The sequence below is a fragment of the Seriola aureovittata genome, chromosome 16 (genome assembly GCF_021018895.1).
Source record: "Seriola aureovittata isolate HTS-2021-v1 ecotype China chromosome 16, ASM2101889v1, whole genome shotgun sequence".
Lineage (NCBI taxonomy): Eukaryota > Metazoa > Chordata > Actinopteri > Carangiformes > Carangidae > Seriola > Seriola aureovittata.
The window spans coordinates 23,680,380-23,703,573 of NC_079379.1; the positions used below are offsets into that span (position 1 = coordinate 23,680,380).

Consider the following 23,194-nt stretch of genomic DNA (forward strand, 5'->3'; position numbering starts at 1 on the left):
TTTCACCTTTGTTTTAATTGTATTATTTTTATACATAATGAGACGGGGCGCCAGGGCATGTGACCACTAGCAGCCCCTGATTTAAAAATTGTGCTTCCGAAATCTCTTGATGGCGATTCCGCAAGAGGAATAGTAACCACTACTCCTCCTGTGCAAATCACAGCAGAAGCCCTTTTTAACGTTACACTTGAACATCTCATGGAATAACCACAGGTGGCACGTACCTCACTCAGAGGTGCATGACCTGAAAAATTACATCTGGGTAGATGCGTTTTTATGGTGTATTGTATAATCGCAACATACACTGACAGTTGTTATTAGAAATATTTACGTATTTGCAATTAAAAACAACATTTGAGAACAGATGGATGCGTGGGTTTCACTGCCGAAGAGCATGATGGGTAGGAAAAGGCGGGGCAGTAACATTATGTTGGCTCTCATTTGTTGCTGTACGGCTACCATCTAGTGATGCCTTCACGTGATGTGGGGAAATCCACCAGCACCTTGAAAAAACAGATTTCTGTAGACTTGGCTGCTTTTAAATTTGATCAGTTTATATAATTTGTATTTCATGCTTTTTAAATGCTGTTAAAAATCCTTCTCCACCTTGTGAGGAAATAATTGTGTGGTGACAAATACTACATTACTCTAATATTTGAATTGAATTTTATATTTTTTGTCAAATTTAGAGATCTCTGTCAGAATTGGCATTCAGCATTGACCATATGTAATTTGTGTGTAGTAAATATAATATAATATAATATAATATATAATTTATATTTTCCAATAGGCATTCTGAAGACACAAACTCCTGAACTTGGAAACACAAATCTCATGTTATATTAAAATGTCGTTACTGAAACCTGACATGAGTCTGTTGTGTTCATATAGTCTACACTGTCACATATAAAACACTTTTAATCTCTATGCCAAACTACAGCTTGCAGCTAAAACAGACTATCTACTGTTTTTCCCACTGGACTGTAGCAACAATCACTATCAGCTGCTAAATCAACTAATGTACTAATGTCACTGAACTGAACTAATGTAACTCTTCGGACGGAGGGTGGCATGGTCGCCATAAATAAATCAAAAACAAAATAACCAATCTAGGTCATGATTATTCTCCCCCTGCCAGACGAGGGCACCAAACCCTTGTTAAAATAAAAAAAAAAACAACCAGGCCAAACTTTATTCATTGGACATCTATTTATTTTTTTTAACCAATCAATAAAATCACATCAAATAAGCGAATCCCTTCTACAGAATATATAAAATAAATAACATTTATTCGATAAAGCTGTGAAATGTGACCATGGGGCTCAGAAGCTGTACAGGTTTTTGCTATGTACCATCCTGCAGGCCTCACAGCTGCTGATGTTTTCTGGTACTGAAGCCCTATCAGTGCAGGGCTGGTTTATCATTCCAGTGGATAACACAATATTATTAACGGCACAGTTCAGCATTTCGGGAGGATTTTAATCATATTCACAGTCTCTCTGAGTGAGATAAGAAGATTGATATCAATATGATTTAAGATAGTGGTGTCAAACCTCATCTGACTCTTAAAAATGAAAGGGAATAAGCATATTTCCAGATATGTTGAGCTACTCCTTTTTAGATTTCAGTAAGAGAGAGGCTGGATGTGGACTGAAGATTGGTTCTGGCCACCATCATCATCATAATCATCATCATCATTACTCACAATGGTCACTGTTATGTAGTTTGTAAGGTTACAAATGGAGCTGCAGATGTAGTCTAGATTTTTAACTGTTTACCATTGGTGGATATAGAGGCGTCTGCTACCAGCCGATGAGAAATAAGCACAGATAATGAGTCCTTCAAAAATTCAAAATTTTTCTTCTTGTCTTTCAGTATTGTCCTTTAAATTTAACCCGTGCTTTCAACACTCTGAGGCTGCCAGTTCCACACTGTTCAGTGCAGTGCTCACGAATGGTACTCATGCTCATAGGAGAACAGTTTGCTCTTCACATACACATTCAAACAATATCATACAATTTAACCCTGTTTACATGAGAGACAAAAGTGAGGAAGGTAGTTGTATTAAACACAGTCAGACTGGCTGTCAAACGGTGATTTCGGATGGACGTTTAAACTCGATTGCAAGGCATAGCACCCCTGTGATGAAGTCCTCACCTTCACCATGAACATGAAATGTTAAAGTCTGATTGTCAACGAACAAAAAAACATTTATACCGTATATAATACACTGTACTTAAACCTGGCTATAACATGTGGTGGTTTCCAGAGAGAATACAGTTTGATTCTGTACAGAAAAGTAAAAAATAAAGGGGTTGGTGCAAATGTTTTACAATACATTCCTTACCGAATACTAAGCTGCAACCACATACCGTACAGTATGTTTACTAGATCCAGCATTTATCAACTCATAGAAAAAATGTAGGTAAGCTCGATCACATGAATGCAAAGTAAAAACTGCACAATGCATAATCTCTTGCTGTTTACACGTGTATGTGAACAGGTTTTTTTTTTTTTTGTTTGTTTGTCATGAGATGCTGGTGAAAGGTGATTGAGTGACTGGTGCGAGGAGAGGTGAGCTCCCAGGGTAAGTGTACTGTCGTCTATTTTACCCTCCGGGCTGGTAAACAACAGATTAATGGGCTCTGCAAGTCAAAAGACTCTGGAGACTTGAAAGCGTACATGATCCTCTGTGTTAAAGGTAGTTACTGCCACCATGTGCGGTGTAAGTCATGTGCACAGACATGCATTCATCATAAATACATCTTACTGCTAAGAACGGCAAGCTGACCGTCACAGGCTCCAATTACAGCTGCTAAAGTTTTGTCAATGGTATGTCAACGTTACTTAGTTGAGAAAAGAATTTCAGCAACTTAAACAACAGCTTTACACTTGAGTATTTAGGTTGATGAAAATCCTGCTCCTTGAAAGTCAGCTGATCTACTGTAAGTGATCACTTCTGTCAGATTTCCATGATTAAGAACAAGCACTTTAAAGAAATAGTTCTATACTTTGGGTCTGAGGGTTAGCCGATAAGATAGAAACCTTGTCTGTGCATTAAGTACAGAGCTAGAGCCAGGGGGCGACTAGCCTAGCTTAGCATGAAGAGGCAGGGGGAAAATAGCTAGCCTGACTCGGTACATCTCTGACTAGCAGGATGCAAGATGCAGTTGGTGAGCACAGGCGTCTTAATGTCTTAACAAATTTACCACACATGGTGATATCACTCAGAAGTGGCTGGAGAGAGCAAGGCTAGCTGTTTACACCTACTTTAGGCTAAGCTAGGCTAATTGCCTCCTTGATCTAGTTCCCTACTTAACACACAGACATTACACTAACATTAAATTTTCTCATCTAACTTTTAGAAAGAAAAAGAATTTCCCAAAATGTAGAACAATTATTTTAAGGCCCTGTCGAGCAGGCTGAAAGGGGGAACTGTCAAAACCCAAACCGGGTGTCAGGGTTTCACGTGGTTTGCTGGACTGCTGCGTTAGCTTTTGCAGTGCCATGTTAATGTGGCATCCTCAGGTTTTGACAAATCTTGCTCCGGGTTTTCCGCTTGGAAGCCAGACGACTTTCCTCCAGACTTAAACCAACATTTCCTACTCACTGATACTTCTGGAATGAAACATAAACTAAGCAACACATCCTCAGGCCTGAATGTAATATTATTTTTGTGCATTGAGCTTCGAATGAAGGAAGTAGCTGTTTGCCTAAGCTGCAGGTGAAACTCAAACTCCTTTTTGTTTCTAATCAAACACATCTTTACTATTGCTGACGGCATAATTAAAGGTCTGATGACTGAGAGATGAATCTCTACTTGATGTCTTGCTCCTGTTGATGCTACAGTATAATACAAACCTAAATTGGACTTACCATAGTTACAGTATCCTATCTTTATGTATACACCTTAACTAGAAGTATTCTCTATCTTCTTCTTTTTTTTTTTTTTACAAAAACATTACTCATGTATTCACAGAATGATCAAAGATTGAAGTCAGTTTGGCGTAAGTGCACGTACAGCTTACAGTAGCAGGAGGAGCACATTGATTTCAAATGGTGACACTTATTGTAGAGTGCACTGTGTCTGTTCACACTATCATTTAAATAGCTTTTAGTGACCTTTTAGCTTTCATTTCTATAGAGTTCACTATTATTTACAATATTACAGTCACACAGGATTGCAGGCAAAGCATTGCACAAACTTTGACAGTTATAAACCCACAACAGTGCCGTATGAAATGAGAGTGATGCCAGACCACGGTATGCCACAGTCCATGGATTTACCTGTACCTTGAACACCTGTACCTGAAAAAGGACTATTGGCTACACTCTCAGTCCCAAGACCTGATCACCTCTGCATGCTGTCTGCGGTTTCCGAACCTAACAAGGCCAAAAAACAGCTTGGCTCATGCTACACCGTATGGATTTAGAGATACAACTTGTTTATAAGACACACATCAGGATGTACACAAGCCCCCTGTTGGAAAACAATCCCAGCTGTCCCACACACAGAGAGGGCACGAAGCACAAAGGTGAAGGAGTGATGGGTGATGATATCACAGGGTGCTGAGCCTGAGTGACTTGTTTTCTAATGGACAGCTGTGAGACGAGGCAAGCTCTTAGTGAGACAGGACAGTGTGTGGACACAGAGTTCTCAGTTAGCAGTGGCAGCCTTTTTCGGCAGACGCGGTGGCTAGCTCCTCTTCGTCCTCGGTGGGGTAGAGGACCTTGGCAGTGAGACCGCTCTTCACGCCATCCCAGCCGTCGCGGGTGACGATCTCCCCCATCTTCATCAGCTCATAGATGTCTCTGGTCAGCAGCTCAAAGGCCCGGTCCACGTTGCTGTTGCACTTGGCCGACGTCTCCACGTAGCGGATGCCCAGATCTGCCGCCAGCTGCTCCGCCTCGTCCCGGGTCACCTTGCGGTCCTTGTTGAGGTCGCTCTTGTGGCCGATGAGGATGTAGACCATGTGGTGAGGCAGGATGTGCTCACTCACCTCCTTGTGCCACTCCCTCACATGGTCAAAGGTTTTGCGATTGGTGAGATCAAAAACTAGCAGCCCGCCCACCGAGTTGCGGTAATATGATGTCGTGATGGACCTGGTGGACAGACAGGTGACATGTTAGTCAGTGACAGCAAAATCATCTTTGACAAAAACCTTAACTTTGTCCCCACATGCCAGAATCCTCCATTATAAGATCCATAGCTGGTCTATGCGCTTTGGTCCAAGTCAAAGGTCCAGGTCAAGCCTCAAGTCAATCAAGACAAGTCTGGGTCAAGTCTCAAGTCTCGTAAAGGCAGAACTCAAGTCAAGACTTTGGTCAGTCAAGATAAAGAACAAGTCAAGTAAAAGTGAACAGCAATTCGATATTTGCATTTGTCCGTTTTACTTTTATTTCTGGGATTTTACCAGGTCAAAACTTGAGACTTGAATGTTTTCGCTTCTGGACTGAAGTGGGTCAGGTTTCACAGAGAACAGGTCCAAGTCAAGTCTCAAGTCCTCAACTTTGTGTTAATCAAGTCCATGTCTCGAACTACAGCTTTGACAAGATCCATATTCTCCTCACGCTGGCATGAAAAGAGACTTAAAATCCCACAACTAGGATAAATCATTCGATTTTCCACCGTTTTTTTCTCATTAAAGTTTTACATTTCATATTGAAACGTAATGTAGTTCTTTAGATTCCAATTAAATTAATTCACAGACTGTCATCCCATTACGAGATGCAAATCCAGAGTCAAATTACAGTTCACAAAATGAGCTGCAGGCCGCTGATTGACCCGGAGCCCTCTCGCTCTCTGTGGGCACTGTGACTGTATTCTGTTGCCTTTAACTACAGCGCACTCTTCAGACTTCAAATAGCAGCTTCATTCTGTTTCACCAGCCAGTCCTGTCCTGTAATACCCCACTGCAGAGGGGTAGGTGTGTCTGATTTTACTTAACACTGATGTATTTAAGAATATGCTCCATGGATGCACAATATCAACTGAAATATATAAAAAGGTATTAAAACTAGGTTTTTACATGAGGGCTCCTTTACAAGAAAGCGCCTCAAAATTAAGTAAAAACACAGGAGCTGCCTTCGCGTCGTCATCAGTCCAGTTATAGAGTGATTTGGTGGTTCATATTTAGTGGCTTTGCGTTTCCCTACTGGGCCTGAATTGATCGCATTACCACAAACCACACAGTAAACACAGGATCTTTTGAGGCCCCAGAGGAGGAAGTTACCCATCTGGGACAACCTATTTACCCACATACAGGCTGCACATGCACAAGGTAGCTAAAAAAAAAACCTGTTGGTTTATCTGACAAACACTTATCAGAGCCAAGACCCACTGAGACAGAAGAGAGGTGAAGCCTGAAGGAAAACACCCTCTGAAGCCTGAGCTTCAAAAGAGAAAGCAGATCTAAGAGCAGAGCTGCTTCTCCAGACAGAGGAGCGCTTTAAAGCAAATTGTCCATGACAGCAGGGACACATGAAACAGAATAAGCAACAGGGCAGTTGGATGCAAAACTAGATTTGGATATAGAGTTTTCATCTTCTGTGTTGCCCTTGGAGACCGTGATATCTGAAGGAAATCAACCCGGGGCCTAAATATGAGGAGGCTGCCCATCATCCGTTAATGAATGCAATGATGCGCCTCGATTTGCACTGTTTTCATATATAGGCCATGGCATCATAAGATCGAGGCCTGTATAATCGTCTCCTGACCCTTTTCTCCACTGTCCACACTGGCTTCATTACATCACAATGAGAGAGGAAATGGCCTTCATTTCATTTAAACGGCTTTTTAAAAAAAAAAAACGCGACAGCGAATCAAGGCCTCTCCATTATTTAACAAGAAATCTCGACGAAAACTGGTCGTTATATTCAGTTTTAAGGTGAAAAAAAAAAACAAAAAAACAAAAATCATTTAAGCTTAATTTCTTTCTCTTTCGTACCTGAATCGTTCCTGGCCAGCGGTGTCCCAGAGCTGAAGCTTTATTTTCACCCCGGGCTCGATATCAAGCGAGCGGGCGTAAAAATCTACCCCGACAGTCGGATCCGCCACATCACTGTAAATACCATCCGTGAAGCGCTTCAGCAACGACGACTTCCCCACGGTCGAATCCCCGAGTAAAATGATCCTGAACTGGTATTGCCACAAAATATCCATGGCATGACTAGAAGGGGGATACCAGCGGTGTGTGTGTATGTATGTATGAGTGAGTGAGTGTGTGTATGTGTGTGTGTGTGTATGTGTGTGAATGTGTATGTGAAACAAAGCCCTGAGCGCGGCGTGTTTACATGAAACCCGGGCTGCCGCTGCGGCTCCTGCTGCTGCTGCTGCTGCTGCTGCTGCTGCCTTTCGCTCAGGAAGAGACGCGGAGCACAGAGCGACCGCAGCAATCATGTGATAGATTTACCTATGCTCCACTACGCGATATTACAACTACAGACCTGGTAGTGGTGAATGAGGCAATTGTATCTTATGAAACGGTCAGAGATAAGCTGGGTTTTAAGGCACAAGAGTATTCAGGGTTTTTTTTAATAAACTCTAACTAAGTCATAATAAATCAGCTGCTTTTGTAGTTGGAATTTCAGCATTAACTTCCAACGTCTTTTGTCTATATTGTGTGAAATTCTGTGAGTCAGCTTGAAATATCAACACGTAAGAGCAGTATTTCGCAACTGTTTTTGAACGCAGCACCCTTCACTGTTGTTATCTGGACACCACGCGCCGGTTGGAAGCAGGTTGCTGTCCGTGGTTCTGAAGTAACTTCATTTCCAGCTATAGTCTCGTTTTAACTTAGTATTTCTCTCTTTATACACGATATATAATAACTTCACATTTTAGTGTAACGTAAAATCTCAGTTCGCGTCGGTATCAATGTGTCTAAGTGACAATAAAGCTAAAAGACAACAAGCGGTCATAAAAAAAAAAAAAAACTTGAATGAATACATATCCCGTCATGCAAAGTGGTCCGCGTGAGCTCTGTGGGCCAATCAGCGCGCTGCTGCCCGACGCTAGCGTGTATAAAATCAACGGGACCCTCCTTTCTCTCTCTCTTCCCTTTCCTGTTCTTCATGAGGTGAAGAAGTCGGTATTTGATATCGGTAAGGCCTCAACTACTTTTAAGTTTCTGACACAATAGTTACATGTATGTGTGTATTGGTTTGCTGCGAATAGCTTTAACACCTACGACCGTTGAGTGGAATTTAATTTTAGTAAGTGATTGGCTAGCTTTAGCAATGCAAAGTGCTAGCTTTTTTAAGAAAGTAATGCTAGCATGTAGCCCACTGTAGTTGGGCGGTGTCTGGTAACGCTTTAACTTGAAAATAAAACCAAAGTACTTTTGTACAATATCTTTAAATCATATTACGCTGCCGCGTCTTTAAATTAAACTTAAGAATGCTAGGCCATAGTTTAGCAGTAGTGCTAACGGTACATGATGGGTTTAATGCGTGTAGGCCACGTGGCTGAGTCCTTCACTTCCTTCAGAAGTCTATTACCCATAATGCATCTTTAAAAATACAGATTTTAATTTGTGTTGCAGACGTCCTCGTCTGTTTAACCTTATATTTTTTTCTCAACAATGTTTGATAACAGACGATACTTTAAAGTCGTCTTCATCTCAGACTTGTAGTGCACTGTAAGGCCTACAGTCAGAGTAGATGGCCTTGCATAACTTTAATATAAAATGGCGCTACTTTCAACTGCATCAAAACAATTCTATGTTAAAATGTGGCATGTGCATAACTGCTGACAGTCAACCGTTTAATTATGGTATTGTATGCGAGTGTGAACTGTATTTCCTGTTGTAGCTGTTAGCAATCTATACCAACATTTTTAAAGTAATCTATAAAATCCTGACTTACTAGATCCTTCTATTTTAGCTGGCTTATGTGAACAAATGTGAATATATTTTTCTTTACAGGTTCAACCACTAATAGCTCTGTCCAGCCTCTCCAACCATGGATGTCTGCATACGATGCAGGTATGTTCTCAGGAGTTTGTATCTTTATATCAGGCTCCTATCGAAGCCGTTCATGCTGTTATGTAGCAGTGAACGGTCAACAGGAAGCCCAGATGAAGACTTTCACCGACGGTCGCTGTTCAGTTTGAAAATAACTGCTCAAGCAACATTTAGGGGAAGGACACTTGATCTGAACTAAAAGATTAATAATCAAAATTACTAAGTGATAAATGTCTAATACTTCACTACCATCTTTCTGCAGGTTTTGGGTTTTGCTGATGGTGAAAGGACCAAACGGAAACCACTTGCATGCAGGTAATGTCTTTGAGCAACATTTTATTTATTTTTTAATAGTCCTGGCTGTGATTACAAACTTGCCCTCACTGAAACTAGGTCTGATTGAGACATTTATTTTACTGAGCCACATTTCTTTAAAGTTTTCTAATGGTGTTAGTTTGAAAAAAATATGCTTACCAAATTCTGCTTCTCTTCAGGTGATCCTCATGGCTGACCCTAAAGTTACTGCATGAGGACAGCTCATGTCAAGGTAAATTTCAAAATATTGCACTGTATTAATGTGACCTGAAGTCTAAGTTGAGGCATGCTATCCTAAGGACCTGGGCTTGTTCGTAGTCCAAGGTTCTCCATGTGCATGCAAGAAAATTGGGTGGTCTTTGACTGTTGTGGCCCTTTTTTGCCATCAGCAGCCACTCAGCTGTCCTACAGATGTTCTGTCAGATGTTGTCATGATTCTAAACAGGATCTGTTTCCTCCAGGTATCTCTCTGGCCCATGATGTAAAGTCTGGTATCCTCAGGCTGTGCGGGCTCTCAAACCTTCCTGGTTTGTTAAAGGTATGTAAAAGGCCTCTGTCGTATATTGCTTGAGTTCATCTGATCTATGATGACCACTTACTATAATGAGGACTGTTGGATGAAGCTTGCGGATATGGGACTGAGATCAGCCATAACTTAATGTGTTTAGAGGAGGCTCTTGAATTGTGATTAACTGGTGGATTTGTTTCCCCTTTTCTCCCAGGTTCAGTGGCATCTTGGTGAGGAGTGCTGGGAATCCTAACCTGTCTGGGTGAACTGCTGCAGGCCATCCAGAAGACGGGGTGACACCGAGTTAGATGTGTTCACTCAGATTGACCTAACTGTAAAGTGTGGTGCTAATGAATGGCAAATCCTTGACCCAAGTTGTAAAACTTGCATCAATGACTGTGTAATAAAATGACTTGTCAACCATTACTGGAACCGCTTTATTATATTCCATCTTACATTCACATTATTAAAAGGAACTTTGAAAGAAGCTGCAAATGGTTGTCACTCCATATAACAGTATCTAATTACAATAAGGCCACAATAGTACAGCTGGGGGGTGGATCTGATAGTGGTATAGGATCTGCATGACAAAAATGCCATCAAATGTCAATTCCTGAGTCTCACTGTAGCCAGATTCAGCTTGTGTAAAGGCAACACGATTCAGGCCTGGAAACCCTGAACACTTGCCTCACAGCTGCCTGGAGTCAGTGCTGCAGTGACAAGGAAACCTGCCGTAGTCCACTTCCCAACAAGTCCAGATTCGTCTGCAACAAAGAAGTTAGACTTTAGTTTTACTGACAAGTTTGTAGAGGACTAACTGTTAGCACTTCATTTCATTACATATAGTGTCATGATGTCATGTTGGCAAACACTGATGCTCAGTCATGAGCAATGAGACAAAGGATTAGTTGAGATACAGTTTGACATGAGTATAGTTTATTTCATGTAAATAATCTTTGTGGAGGTTTAGTCTTTGACCTTTTTGATATTGGCTTCTATAATAGTCACCTTGTTTTCACTCAGGAATTCAGGAGTTTTATCACATTGTGTAATTGAACATTTAAAAAAAAAAAAAAAGCTGAAGGCTGAGTCATTATACTTAAGTACAATTTTAAGGTATTTCCATTTTATTCTACTTTATACCAACAGTCCTGCATTTCAGAGGGAAATATTCTTTCTACTCCACTACATTAACTTGACAGATTTAAACAGAAAAGATGCTGCGAGGCCTGTAACACTTCAGGTCACTGGAGCGTGACCCTACACTGCACTGGGATCCTTTTTCACCCTCAAGGAAAAGTTGACCCCCCCCCCCAGTTGTCTTTGTATAATTTGCCCTCCGAACTTGAGTCTTCTGTACCTCCAAGTCATTCATTCGAGATAGAAGGCAATTTGAGCTCTGATATCTCGGAGTCTGGGGTGCTGCTGCCGCTCCGATCGCTGTATGTGTCCCTGTGTCAAACACAAGATGCAGCCATTAAAGTGCATTCAAGGAAGAAAACTAAAAAAGAAAGGTCTGCATACTGGTAGTGTTTATACGAGTGGAGAATTGATGGTGCATGTTTACCGTGGAGACAGACGGCAGCCCTTCTGTAAGTAGCTCTGCAGCTTCCCGGCAGCGGCCAGCAGTAAACCAAGGTAGGGGGGCGATGGCTTTATGGGACGCGAGGTGAACTCTGGGTGGTACTGCACTCCAACGAAGTATGGATGATCTGGAAATAGAGAATGACATATGTGAATGTAGATGGTTGTTGTTTAAAAAAGTCCTGACTGTTAACATTATTATCCACAATAACAAACAAATCAGTATTTCATTTTCCATACCGTCCAGTTCTATGACCTCCATTCTTTCCCCTTCCACATCTTGACCCACAAAGCGGAAGCCCTGGTCTTCAAAGTGACTCGTTAGCTCAGGATTGACCTGCACAAGAAATAAAAAATTAAATTAAAACGCTGACTCCACTGTAAACAATGTTTCTGACGCTGCTGACGAACTGAGCGGTCAACATACCTCAAAGCGATGTCTGTGCCTTTCATCCACATACTCTGCGTCTCCATAAAGTTTGCCTGGAAAACAGAAGAGGTCTAAAGCACCGTGCTGACGCAACAAACGCATCAAAGACTGGCTTGGTTTAAAGAGAATTAAAAGTTTTTCTTACGCAATACACTGGTATTACTCTTGAATATGGTCCGTCTCTTCCCTAACCTCATTGTGCCACCCATTTGCCCGGGGTTGTGTTCTGGCATATCGATCACCTGCAAAGATTAGAGTTTGACTCGTCAGTAAATTCAGGTCAAATTACAACTAGATGGCTTCTGAATTTAAAAAAGAACTCACCACAGGATGCTTTGATTCTGGATCAAATTCTGTTGAGTTGGCATCTAAGTGCAAAACAGGGAAAAGGACGTGCAGTTAGTTATGTTAGAATTTATTCACTAGCCACCGCTTCCACTCTTTCTCTTGAGCACCTACATGTGTGAATTCACTGTGTGTTCACAGAGGAGCTTTTTCGGTCGTCCATCTTGCTCGTCTGACAGAGCAAATAAGCTTCTATTATCATCACTCCGGCTGTCCATACAGGCTGCACCACGGCTCACATTTCACTTGCAATATGTGAGTAAACATGACCTGAAAGTGTACTTTCATACTGTCACGCTACAGCGATTGTGCCTGAACGCATCTCGACACAGACAGAAGACTGTACACACGATGTTAAGGCCCCTATACACTGTGTTATTAACGATTTTTTTTACAGTTTCATTACATGTCATGTGACATCTCCAGTAAGATCTAAGTCACAGCGCCCAGTGCATCGTAGCCTTTGTAAAATGTGGGGAAAACAAACAGACAAAACTTTACAGAAGTGGTCAACTGAAGTTCTTTGTCTGTCTCTCTGAATATCTGCATGTCTTTGGTTTTCCACAGAATAAAACAAAGAAGCTGAAGCTGTGAAAAGCAGCTGAACTCTTGCTTATTCTACAAAGACATGATCATCGGTTCCCGTGAGAAGTGGTCAGCCGGACCAGTGGTTTGTTTGATGCTGCTTCACACTGATCAAGAGACAGAAAAGAGGAGAGTCGTCTGAGCAAAAAGCTACAAGACCGTCTCCACACAGCGTGATGCGCAGCTTGTGACAACAGCTGCTAATCTTATTAAGGAGTTTCAGGACCGTGGGATTGTAGCCGACGATGTGGGCACAAGAGGAAAACTGACAAGACTGAACAGCAGGAAAGTTCAAATGGTGGAAAAAAAAAAGAGACAAAAATCAAGCTGACATCCAAGATCAAGGTACAAGTGTTTCTGGATAACAGTGAGCTCTATGGAGGACGACGCAGAAAGAACCAACTTTAGAAAGAGAAATTAAAACAAAGAAGCCCAACTGGAGTTTGCTAAAAAAAAGCATGTTGACAAGACAACAATGCTTCTGGGAGACTGCGCGTTGGACAGATGAAACAAAAGAAAGCTTTTCACTAAGTCACATCAGCTCTGTGTTCACAGAATTAAAAAAAGAAAAAAGAAAGAAGCTTTCAGATAAAAGAACACCACCCCCACTGAGAAACATGGAGGAGGCTTGGTTATGTTACGAGACTGTTTTTCTGCATCTGGCACAGGGAGCCTTCAATCTGTCAGTAGATGTGTCTCTTAGTACAATCTGTGACCACTGTTGGACGGATGAACAAAGATTTCACAGAGTTTCTGTCTTACAGTCCAAAATCACACTGGGGCTTTCAGACTTTTTTAATATGCTAACCCCCGATGACCTCTGCAGTCTCATTTAACCGCTTGTTAGAAACTGGCCTTTTTTAAAGAGACGTAAAAGATTAAAGAAAGACGTATTTAATGTTGTAGAATAAAACATGGAAATCTCTAGAGCTTGTGTTAACCACAGACTTTATTTCAGCCCTCTAACCAACAAATCTTCAGATTTTACCTTTTCTGTAAAGAGCTTTTCTTTAACTATTACTACACTAACAATACTCCCCCATTGTGTTGATGCACGTGAGGACTTACCTTTCCAGCCAAGCATGTTTCTGGCAAATTCGCACACAGCCAACTGCATTCCAAGACACACACCTGCAGGAACGACGCAGCAAAGATTTGGTTTTCTCAAGTGCATTGCACAGAAAGTCAAGATAATGTTAAAAACGGTGTGATCCTGCAGTGTCACAGTGGCAGCTCTCCCGTACCTAGGAAAGGTTTTTTCTGTTTCCTCGCCCAGTTGATGGCGTGAATCTTTCCTTCAGTTCCTCGGACACCGAAACCTCCTGGAACAAGGATTCCACTGAGGAGAGAAGAGAAGGAAGAAAAAAGCTGTTAATGAAACTTAAAAAATCTGAAGTCCAGGTTGTTATTACTTCCAGAAATGAAACCTCTGGACTCACTCAGCACTGCAGAGTTTCTGCCAGGCCTCGTGGTATTTCACCGGTTCCTCCTGCAGGGTGCTTGGCTCCAGATGAGCTGAGTCTATATACTGAGGAGAGGAGACGTATAAGCTTTAGGTTGCAGGTCTAAAGAGTCAAAGATAAAGAAAAGTTTTTTTCCATCTCAAGGTTCCTGCTTCTACCTGTCCCTCTTTAATCAGATGATGTGTAGTCACTGTGATGCACTCAATGACTTATGTAGGGGGTGGAAGAAAATTCAAAACGGCCAATCATATGTGGACACATACATATCTGCCTACGGGGCTTCTTCAAAGATGGGTCGGGTCTACACTCATGTGGCTTCAGGTCAATGGTTGTCTCAGGCTGGTGGCGGATGTCCAGTAGAGGACATGGGTGCCACCGTGTTTAGTTCACAGCCTGGAGAAGTGCAGCTAAAGGGTGATGCTAAAGGGACCTTGTCCAAAAATGTGTCCAGCGTGAGACAACGAGAGAAAGAGGGAGTTGTCGTTCACAGCTCTACAATGAAATGAAGTTTTAGCTTTTATAAATAGTTAAATATTTTCAGAACCTGTGGTGGGACTGATCAGACTGTGGCAAAGGAGTAGGGGTTCTTCCACACCTGAACTTAGAGCTGTCCACTTGAGAACAGATCACCCGAGACTGATGTTAGTACCAGGTGTGAACAGGACCACCGTGTTCGTACCTTAACCTCCAGTTTGTGACTAATGGCCAGGGCTGAGTGCTCCAGTGCTTTGATGACAGAAGCGTAAGAGTCTGAGAACTTGGTGTACTTCCCGACCAGCGCTATAGAGCAGTGCTCCAGCAGTCTGTCCGACCTGCGAGGAACACATGTGCGTTAGTATACCATTTCAAACAAGACCTGTAAAACCATCAAACCACGCAGGACAGAAGAGAACAGCAGGAGCAGTTTGTTTTCAACCATCTTCATCTTCGACTCACCTGTCGGACATCTCCTTCCATTTAGTCAGCATCTTCCTGGGTCGGGCCTCGATGGGCATATTCAGCCTCCTGCTCAGGTAGCTCACCACACCCTGGTCCTCCAGCAGGAGCGGCACTCTGTAGATGGACGACACGTCCTGCACGCAGATGACCTGGAACGAGACGGGTCAGTGAGCTGAGAACTGCCGAGCGAGTCGCGGCTCATCGAAGCGAAACGATCAGAGTGTGTCAGCGTCAGCGGCGATGTACCTGTTCAGGTTCTACGTGGCAGAACATCGAGATCTTTTCTTTAACAGAGTTTTCCAGAGCGGTGGAACAGCGACACATGATCTGTTGGCGAAGATGAGAAGGAAATTTAACGATCAAATGATTGACAAACTCCCATTTCTCTCTCATCTTTGAGATGTTTCGACGGGCTTCCTTCCCCACAGAAAAACACAAAACAAATCTACTCAACTTAAGGTTCCTAAGAGAATGAGTCCGCAGGACTCTGACTAAACCTGAGCAAAACACAGCCAATGGGGGGAGGAGGCCCCGGGTAAGAGAGGGAAACATTTTATGGAGGAAAACTTGTTATTGCTTGCTATTAAAAAAAGTATTATTATGTTGTGTATCAAAAGTTAGAGGCTGGTGATGTTGTGTGTGGAGAATGTTTTCATTACTGCTGCTAATATAAAATGAATGGCACAGTGTCCCTCTGCATTGTTCCTTCATGGCCACAGTCTATTCTCTCCGAGTGAAAGGTTTCAGCAGAACATTGCCGTCATGACAACACTGCTGAATGTCACTCGGACCTCGCTGCCTCAAGATGTCACTGTGATTTAGGTCACGTGGCCTAAAGAGCATTTCAAGCCCTTTATTAAATTCAGGCTTTAAAAAAAAAAAGAAAAGAAAAAGGTATCACTATGTTCATCATCAGGCCGACCACAGAAAATGAGCTTTCCACATCTGGAGCGTAGCGCTCTAAATTCCACGATGTTGAAACATGTTTTATATTTAAACATTCTTACGTAAGTGATTCATGACTCACCAGGTCAGGGGACAGACCCAGTCCTCTCAGCTCTCTGACGCTGTTCTGTGTTGGTTTGGTCTTCTGCTCTCCTGTTGCACTGGGCTGGACACAACAACAACAACAACAACAACAACAACGGAGACAACATATACATTAAACTGGCTGTAAAGAACCTGCTTGCTAATCTTCTGTCTGTGCATCTGCGACACATAACGTGTAACACAAGTAAACAAAAACACAAGAAACTAACAAAACCCACAAGAAACTAACAAAACCCACAATGCATTTGCAGATATCCACGACAATTTATCGAGAATTTTGTTTCAACATTTACAGCATCTACTTCCTGTTTCATCCTGACAACTTATTTAGAAAAGTTGTCTTCTTCCTGCCTCCCACTGAAGTGTTTTAATCACCTTTTAGCAACTGTCATGATAATGTCACGTTGTCAGGCTACCAGAACTTTTGTTCTAGATCTGACAAACCGTACTCTAGGGGATTACTAATACTAATTATTACTTAAATTAAAGAGTAAATAGTGATGCTGCCATATATGCTAATTATAGAGGAATATATTATCACATATATACATCCTCTGGATAAATGAAGACATACGTTTATTACACATTTGGCTGCATTTACAGTCAGTTGTTCTCCAACAGCGGCCGACATATTTGCCCTAATGTAAAACCTGATCGGCCTGAAGGTGCTTCTCTCTTACCTGTGGTATCAGACTGACGTGAATGTTGCAGAAGTTCTCCCTCTTCACTTTGAACTGGAACTGCCTGAAGGCCTCGATGAAAGGCATACTCTCTATATCTCCCACAGTGCCTCCTAACTGCAAACACACACACACACACATGCACACACAGATGTTATCAGCGACAATGTTAGCAGCCTCAGCTTCGGCGGAACCTTCAAAGAGGAAATAACCCTGGACAACAGAACGTAAAATCTGAACCCTTCTGATATGATAAAATGAACCGCACAGCTTACTTCTATTACACAAACTTGAGGCTCTACGTCATCGTCATCGACTGGTACAGCGGCCTGTTTCACAACCCATTCCTGGATGGCATCTGTGATGTGTGGCACCACTGGAATGAAAGAAACAACATTATTCTTAGTTAACCATTTCTCTTGAACGTATCACGCTCATTAGAGCTTAAACAGCAGTTGTTTACCCTGCACTGTTTTGCCCAGGTAGTCTCCCCTCCTCTCCTTGTTGATGACAGACTGGTAGATCTTGCCCGTGGTCAGGTTGTTGTCTTTGGTCAGCCGGATGTCAAGGAAGCGTTCGTAATTCCCCAGATCCAAGTCTACCTCACCCCCATCGTCCAGCACGAACACTTCACCTGGACAGAGACAGAATGACACAATCAGACGACATACTTAACACGTGGCCCCTTTAATTATGAATGTGTCAAATAAGACTGACCCTTCCCTCTCACCTACCATGCTCATAGGGTGAAAATGTGCCTGCATCTATGTTGATGTAAGGGTCGATCTTGATGGCAGTGACATGTAAGCCGCACGACTTCAGGATTGTGCCCACACTGCTTGCAATGATGCCTTTGCCGATGCCTGAGATGACTCCTCCGGTTACCAGGATGTACTTCATCATTGTCCTCTGAGTTGCTCTGAATGATTAAAATCAAACAGTTCATGCAAAAAGCCAGAATTCACAGTGTTTTGTGCTTTGGGAAATTTAACTTTTCTTTTAATGTATTTGTGATTAAAAAAAAAAAAAAAAAAAAAACGTGATCTATACATGTTCAAAGAATAAAAATCATGTTGTCAAGATATTTGGAGGTAGATCATTACTGCCTGAAAGAACTGAAGGTACATTTAGTGGATCTAAATTCACTTATAGGAAAACATTGTGTTGATAAACAAGTATGTTATCTTTGGTAGAGTTTATTTAAGGTAAACACAAGAAACTTGTGCTACAGAAAATGTAGTAAATTGTACTAAATTACATTTTACTGTGGGGGCATATTGAATTTAGGATGTATGTAAAGAAAATGTACTTTTGAATAAAATATAATACTTAAATTTGTATGACTTTTAACTAATATGTTTTTGGCTGTTTGACAGGAATTATTAGGAGGGGGTAGAGAACATTTATAGAGGCAATTTTGCTGTTTAACTAACCAAACAACGGCTAAACCTCCATGTCGTTGTTCTTCGACGTGAAAACGAGTTGTTGTTGCCAAGGTAACTAAGCCAATTACACAATAAATGATTACCGTCTAAAAATCACTGGTTAATTAACGCGACAAAAACTCGATGGTCGCCAAATTTTACTAAGTATTTGCTAAGATGAAACAAAGGTTCTCATTCCTCCCACAACACAACACTGTACAGAGCATGGCACATTTGAAGCGCTCGGTAACTCACGCGGTACAGGCCGCGCGGGTGGGAAATCCCCACTTCCGTTTGGCGAGAATACGACAAGTGAGTGCACCGCCCGTCCAAATTGCCGTCGTCATCGAAGTCAAAGACAACATAGCGCATTTAGCTTGAGGCTAACTGTTAGCTGTGATATCAATGCGCGGTAGTTACTCTCAGAAATGTAAAACCATATCATCCTTTGAGATATGCAGTGGTAAACGGACGGATTTTAAAGTTGCTTTACAAACTGCCACTGCTAACTGAAGCTGTCTTTAAATAGCGAACGGTAGCTAACATGCTCTCCATTTCTAACAAATGCATCAAGCTAGCAAACTAGCTAACGACAGAAGTAGCCAACATCGAATTCAAAATAAAAGCATATAGTTATTTATTAACTTTTATATGAAGAGAATGGCATCATATGTACCGACATAGTTAAAAACGACCGTTTGGAATATAATCGTCTGAACTATTGTCGTTATTATGAATCATTATACTGCTACGCTCTAGCTCAGTGTATTTTCAATTCAATTTAATTTTGATTTTAAACCGGAAGTCCAACTTACTTATTGTGTCTAGCTTGTAACTCCACGGTTTTTTGCTAACTAGTCCACAGCCTCTCTTTTCACAGCATCAAATTTCAACTCACCAAAATATTCTTCGGCCAGAGCTCCCCTTCAAAACAAATTATAAACGACGAAAAACAATTCACAAGATCTTTAGTCAGAGACAAAATTTCGACCCAAGCAGCAACAGTTTTTGCTACTGTGCTTTCCTACAAGCCCATCTATCCTCAAATTTGCTCTACACGTGTATGGACCACGACTCGGGGCTGCAGTACATCATTCATTACACACTTACAACGTTGTGCTACCTTCAGAACGCCTCGGACATTTCCCCACGAACATTGACGAGTTCATCACTTGAAATATTGACATTTTCGAGTTGTCAGGGGGTATTTTAAAGATTTTTGCATATTTTGGTTGCTCTCAGTGAGAACCACAAATAAAATGATCCTCGTGATCCTTTTTTTTTTTTGTTAGTTTTTATTGATATTTTGAAGTAGCGTGCCGTCATTAAAGCAGAAACCTATATAGCATCTAAAAGATAAAATGAACGGCATTATCTTGTATTATGCACTGATGTTGTATATACGAAACATGTCTTTATAACACTATAAATAAAGTTGTGGCTAAATATTTGAAGATGTGTTTCTTTAACATCAGAATAATTTAAGTCAGCACAAAGTTTGAAATAAGAAAAATTACAAATTCATATTATTCAAGTATCCTAGTAATGGTAAAGATTTAACTAACAAAATATATACACAAGTGATACAAGCTATATATATAAAATATATGTCTTTTGAAATCTGGTCAACTGACACAGTATTTGCTTTTTAGTGTATTGGATAAACTGTTTAAATGCCTGTACAGTATTTGATAATGTAAGTTAAGTACAAGCACTTCAAAACTACTAAGCTACAGTACTTTAATACATATACTTAGTAACTTTCGACCACTTATTACATGCATCTATGTCATCAGCAAATTCCTTATATTACTTTTCCCTGTTTTATTATCATGAGCACCTGAAGGCAGCACACTTTCCATTTTTAAATCAGCAGGGGGAGCTCATGTTTCACGTTTGAGGGCTGGTGTTGAGCAAGAGAAGAGGGGAAAGTAGTATTTTCTTCATGTATAAAGGCCTTTAGACAGCTGATAAAGAAGACTCCATGTTTGGTTTAGCTTTACAGATTGTAGGGTAGATTATTTTTACTTAAAGATCAATGCGTCATTCTTTTCTTGTTTCCAAGTGGCAGTGGATCAAAATGTTTTGAGTCATAAGTCTTGGAAAGCTTATCTGTGAAGAAAATGAATGTGTTCACACCTTTCCTTTTCTAAGGAAAACAATAAAAAATAATTAGAATATGTTATTATGAGTCCAAGAATAGAATAAGGTTAAATGCCAGTGTCACAGCCATTGTGTCTTGATAATAGATGGAACAATGTACCAGTGTGACTCTAGTGATAATGGAAGCTGCTGCTCAGAAGCAACAAAGGGAGACTGAATTGGCCCTGAAACAGAGGCTGGAGGCAAAGAAATGTTGTTTTTTTTTGGTGGGTTTACAACACACAAGTTCCTCCTTCCCTCCCTGGCACAAAACAACACATTCTGCTGCTCTGCTCCATATAATAAATGGCCACGGTCCAAAGTGGTTAGTTATAGTATACTGTGGAAAGGTCAATGGTCCTGTGATGTGGATCTCAGTGTATTATCCTCATTGTGTTCAGTGAGATATGAAGTCCAGGCAGGGAGCGCTGCGCTCTCAATTTTGTCAAACTGTGACTCGTTCAGATTAAACAACAAGGCGTCCGCGGAGCTCACTGTTTGGATCATCTGCAACTGGTCTCATTGGGTTCACTGTGTGGGTGAGCGCTAGCACTGCAAATTAAAATAACAAAATGATGGAGTTAGTGACTGATGGCTGACTCACAGACGGATAACTGCAGAGATGATTGATACCTCCGTGAAACACCCAAATTTCTACTTGTGAGCCTCAGCAGCCGGCTTAGTCTCTGGAACACAGGAGGGGGGCTTAATGAGAGTTTTAATTCATTTTTGACCGGAGCTGTGATTGAATTAAACTCCCACAGAAGGGCTGGATCCTCTCCTCACCACAAGCCATTTCCTCCTATTAGAGATGTAACAGAAGCAGCAGGCAGAGAGGCAGGTCAGCCTGAGATGAAACTCTCCGCGCTGCCTTCATCTTATGGAAACATATACTCTTACATGCGGTTTGCATTCGCTGCTGGTGCAACCTGTGGTCCGCTAATGTTCAACGCTGCTGGACTCTGCTTTATTCTACATGTTTAAAGAAATAGCTCAACATTTTGGGAAATATTCTTCTTTGTTTTCTTAACTGGAGTAAAGAAAACGCTCTTGTTTAAATATGTAGAGTCAGGATGCATTTAGCCTAGCTTAGCATAAAACCGTACACAGGAGCCCAGGGTCGTGCTGTCCAGAGTGAAACAATAATATACACGGCATACACTCGTCATTTATCACCAACAGAAAGTAGTAGTCCTTGACATTCACCGCTGTCTATTTGTGACTAAAACCCCTTTACGCTGGTCAAAAATGTAAAATAAAACCCACCCTTTTCCTGCTGTAACATCTGTAATGAGCACACACACTGTAGACCTGTCACCTGTCCAGCACAGCTGCTAAACCAGAAACATTGCGGCTACACTTTCCTCCGAGACTGAATCTGTAGCCCCGAAATAAGTTTTAAAAACAATCAATCACCGATCGAAGCGCTTCACACGGAGGCTCCGTCACTTTTACAGAAGCACCAACCCCTGAGTTTTACCAGTTTGCACGGCGGCTAGCAGCTCTCTCTCTTTCCACTGCGTCTGTATGTGTGCTCTGGAAGTGCATGTGATCACATCGCTCCCCGCAGTTGCCGTGCTAAAAAAGCTGCTTATACCTGCTAAAGTTGGTGGAAAAAGAGTATGATATACTAACTAGTCAATTCACCGATTGTCACATGGTTCGATGCATTAACTGCTGTCTTTCTTTGGAATTAATCCTCATGGGCAAAGAAAGTAAAGGTCCTTATTTTGTTGGTTGTTTAGAGTGTAGGTGTGTTCGGGCATGAACAGACTATATGTAGGACAAATGGTAAACCATGTTTGTCATTCAGCTGCTGCTACATCAGTTGTCATCTTGTCTAAGAACTCATACATTTTTGGGGGCAGATCCAGATTGTTTATTATAAATTTTAATATTTTTTCTCTGAAGTCTGGTGTATGTTGTTGGACAGTGGCCTTGGCGGAGGTCTGTGCTCTCTGAGTGCCCTTCTAATTTTCATATTGTTACGTCACCTTGGGAGAGTTGGTTGCTGTCTTTTCAATAAGAGAAAGCAGAGGATGGATGGGTGGAACAAAAGGACAAATATACAGTTACTGACCACTGGTACAGATTCTAACACATTTTTACTGACCATACTCACAACCAAGACCGTCGTCCCAAGAAAAACACCATTTCAGCAGGTGCCCAAAATGACATTTGTTTATGTTATGAGAAAGTGCGGCAGGAGCAGAGAGGGAAGTAGTGTGACGTTGTTTTAAAGCCACAAAGTAGACGTAGGGAGGAGGCCGGGGTTGTTGGACAGGTCAATAAAATTTCAGACTTTGCCATGGGACACCACTGTTTTCTTACTGTTTTCTACCAACAGTCAACATTGATTTCTTTTAACCATAACAAAGTAGTTATTTTAACCCACACCATGATCTTTCCTTTGACCTAACTAAGTTGTTTTTGAACCTAAACCAAACCAAACTTTAACCACAGTGTTGTTGTTTTTTTTCCAACAGCGATTTGGAACATATGATGTCACCCTGCCAACAGTGTTTTAACCACAATGAGAGACTGAAATTGAAAGGCCACAATGACAGCCAGGGTATTGCAGGGATTTTAGTGGATAAGTAGCTCTTTAAAGGAAAAAATTAAACCTGATCATTTTCTTTTGTTCTGAGAGCGAGATTAGAGGACTATGGGGGTCGGATGTCGCACTCAAGTTCCAGTAGAGTAAGTTGAAAGCTTCTTGTTGTTTCTTGCTTGTTTTTGTTGTTGTTAGCATGTTAGCATTAGCAG

The 23,194-nt window shown here is 41.4% G+C and overlaps 2 protein-coding genes, 1 long non-coding RNA gene and 4 other non-coding genes across 9 annotated transcripts; 4 read left to right on the top strand and 3 right to left on the bottom strand.

Moving 5' to 3' along the window:
* Positions 1-43: 43 nt before the first annotated feature.
* Positions 44-177, bottom strand: LOC130184440 (U11 spliceosomal RNA). The gene has a single exon (XR_008830007.1). It is a non-coding gene; the product is annotated as a U11 spliceosomal RNA (small nuclear RNA).
* A 1,013-nt stretch (positions 178-1,190) lies between these two features.
* Positions 1,191-7,470, bottom strand: rab42a (RAB42, member RAS oncogene family a). The gene is made up of 2 exons (XM_056398894.1): positions 6,948-7,470; positions 1,191-5,103 (listed from the first exon to the last, which is right to left on the bottom strand). Exons 1-2 carry the CDS (start codon positions 7,397-7,399, stop codon positions 4,662-4,664), a joined length of 894 nt encoding a protein of 297 aa, XP_056254869.1. The 5' UTR covers positions 7,400-7,470; the 3' UTR covers positions 1,191-4,661.
* A 283-nt stretch (positions 7,471-7,753) lies between these two features.
* On the top strand, positions 7,754-10,212 carry LOC130183464 (uncharacterized). The gene is made up of 6 exons (XR_008829835.1): positions 7,754-8,103; positions 8,925-8,984; positions 9,226-9,278; positions 9,458-9,510; positions 9,740-9,816; positions 10,001-10,212. It is a non-coding gene; the product is annotated as an uncharacterized LOC130183464 (long non-coding RNA).
* Positions 9,014-9,150, top strand: LOC130184426 (small nucleolar RNA SNORA16B/SNORA16A family). The gene has a single exon (XR_008829993.1). It is a non-coding gene; the product is annotated as a small nucleolar RNA SNORA16B/SNORA16A family (small nucleolar RNA).
* On the top strand, positions 9,561-9,691 carry LOC130184435 (small nucleolar RNA SNORA44). The gene has a single exon (XR_008830002.1). It is a non-coding gene; the product is annotated as a small nucleolar RNA SNORA44 (small nucleolar RNA).
* Positions 9,855-9,928, top strand: LOC130184442 (small nucleolar RNA SNORD99). Its single transcript, XR_008830009.1, has one exon. It is a non-coding gene; the product is annotated as a small nucleolar RNA SNORD99 (small nucleolar RNA).
* ctps1a (CTP synthase 1a) lies at positions 10,210-19,377 on the bottom strand. 3 transcript variants are annotated; one of them, XM_056398892.1, is made up of 19 exons: positions 19,185-19,377; positions 17,597-17,781; positions 17,326-17,496; positions 17,138-17,238; positions 16,863-16,979; positions 16,160-16,243; positions 15,379-15,459; positions 15,130-15,281; positions 14,873-15,005; positions 14,170-14,258; positions 13,975-14,069; positions 13,799-13,861; positions 12,125-12,168; positions 11,946-12,042; positions 11,798-11,853; positions 11,611-11,707; positions 11,354-11,498; positions 11,147-11,238; positions 10,210-10,550 (listed from the first exon to the last, which is right to left on the bottom strand). In XM_056398892.1, exons 2-18 carry the CDS (start codon positions 17,763-17,765, stop codon positions 11,154-11,156), a joined length of 1,779 nt encoding a protein of 592 aa, XP_056254867.1. In that variant the 5' UTR covers positions 17,766-17,781; positions 19,185-19,377; the 3' UTR covers positions 10,210-10,550; positions 11,147-11,153. The 3 variants fall into 3 exon arrangements, with proteins under 3 accessions (XP_056254867.1, XP_056254866.1, XP_056254868.1); XM_056398891.1 differs by lacking the exon at positions 19,185-19,377 and adding an exon at positions 18,542-18,863; XM_056398893.1 differs by lacking the exon at positions 19,185-19,377 and adding an exon at positions 18,296-18,506.
* Positions 19,378-23,194: the final 3,817 nt, after the last annotated feature.

Coding starts and splice junctions, on each gene's coding strand:
- rab42a (XM_056398894.1), bottom strand. CDS start 7,399: ATGATTGCTGCGGTCGCTCTGTGCTCCGCGTCTCTTCCTGAGCGAAAG. Junction 5,104..6,947: donor GCTGGCCAGGAACGATTCAG/GTACGAAAGAGA, acceptor TCTGTCCACCAG/GTCCATCACGACATCATATT.
- ctps1a (XM_056398891.1), bottom strand. CDS start 18,651: ATGTTGTCTTTGACTTCGATGACGACGGCAATTTGGACGGGCGGTGCA. Junction 12,043..12,124: donor CAGAATCAAAGCATCCTGTG/GTGAGTTCTTTT, acceptor TAATCTTTGCAG/GTGATCGATATGCCAGAACA. Junction 11,499..11,610: donor GGAGGTCATAGAACTGGACG/GTATGGAAAATG, acceptor CTCTATTTCCAG/ATCATCCATACTTCGTTGGA.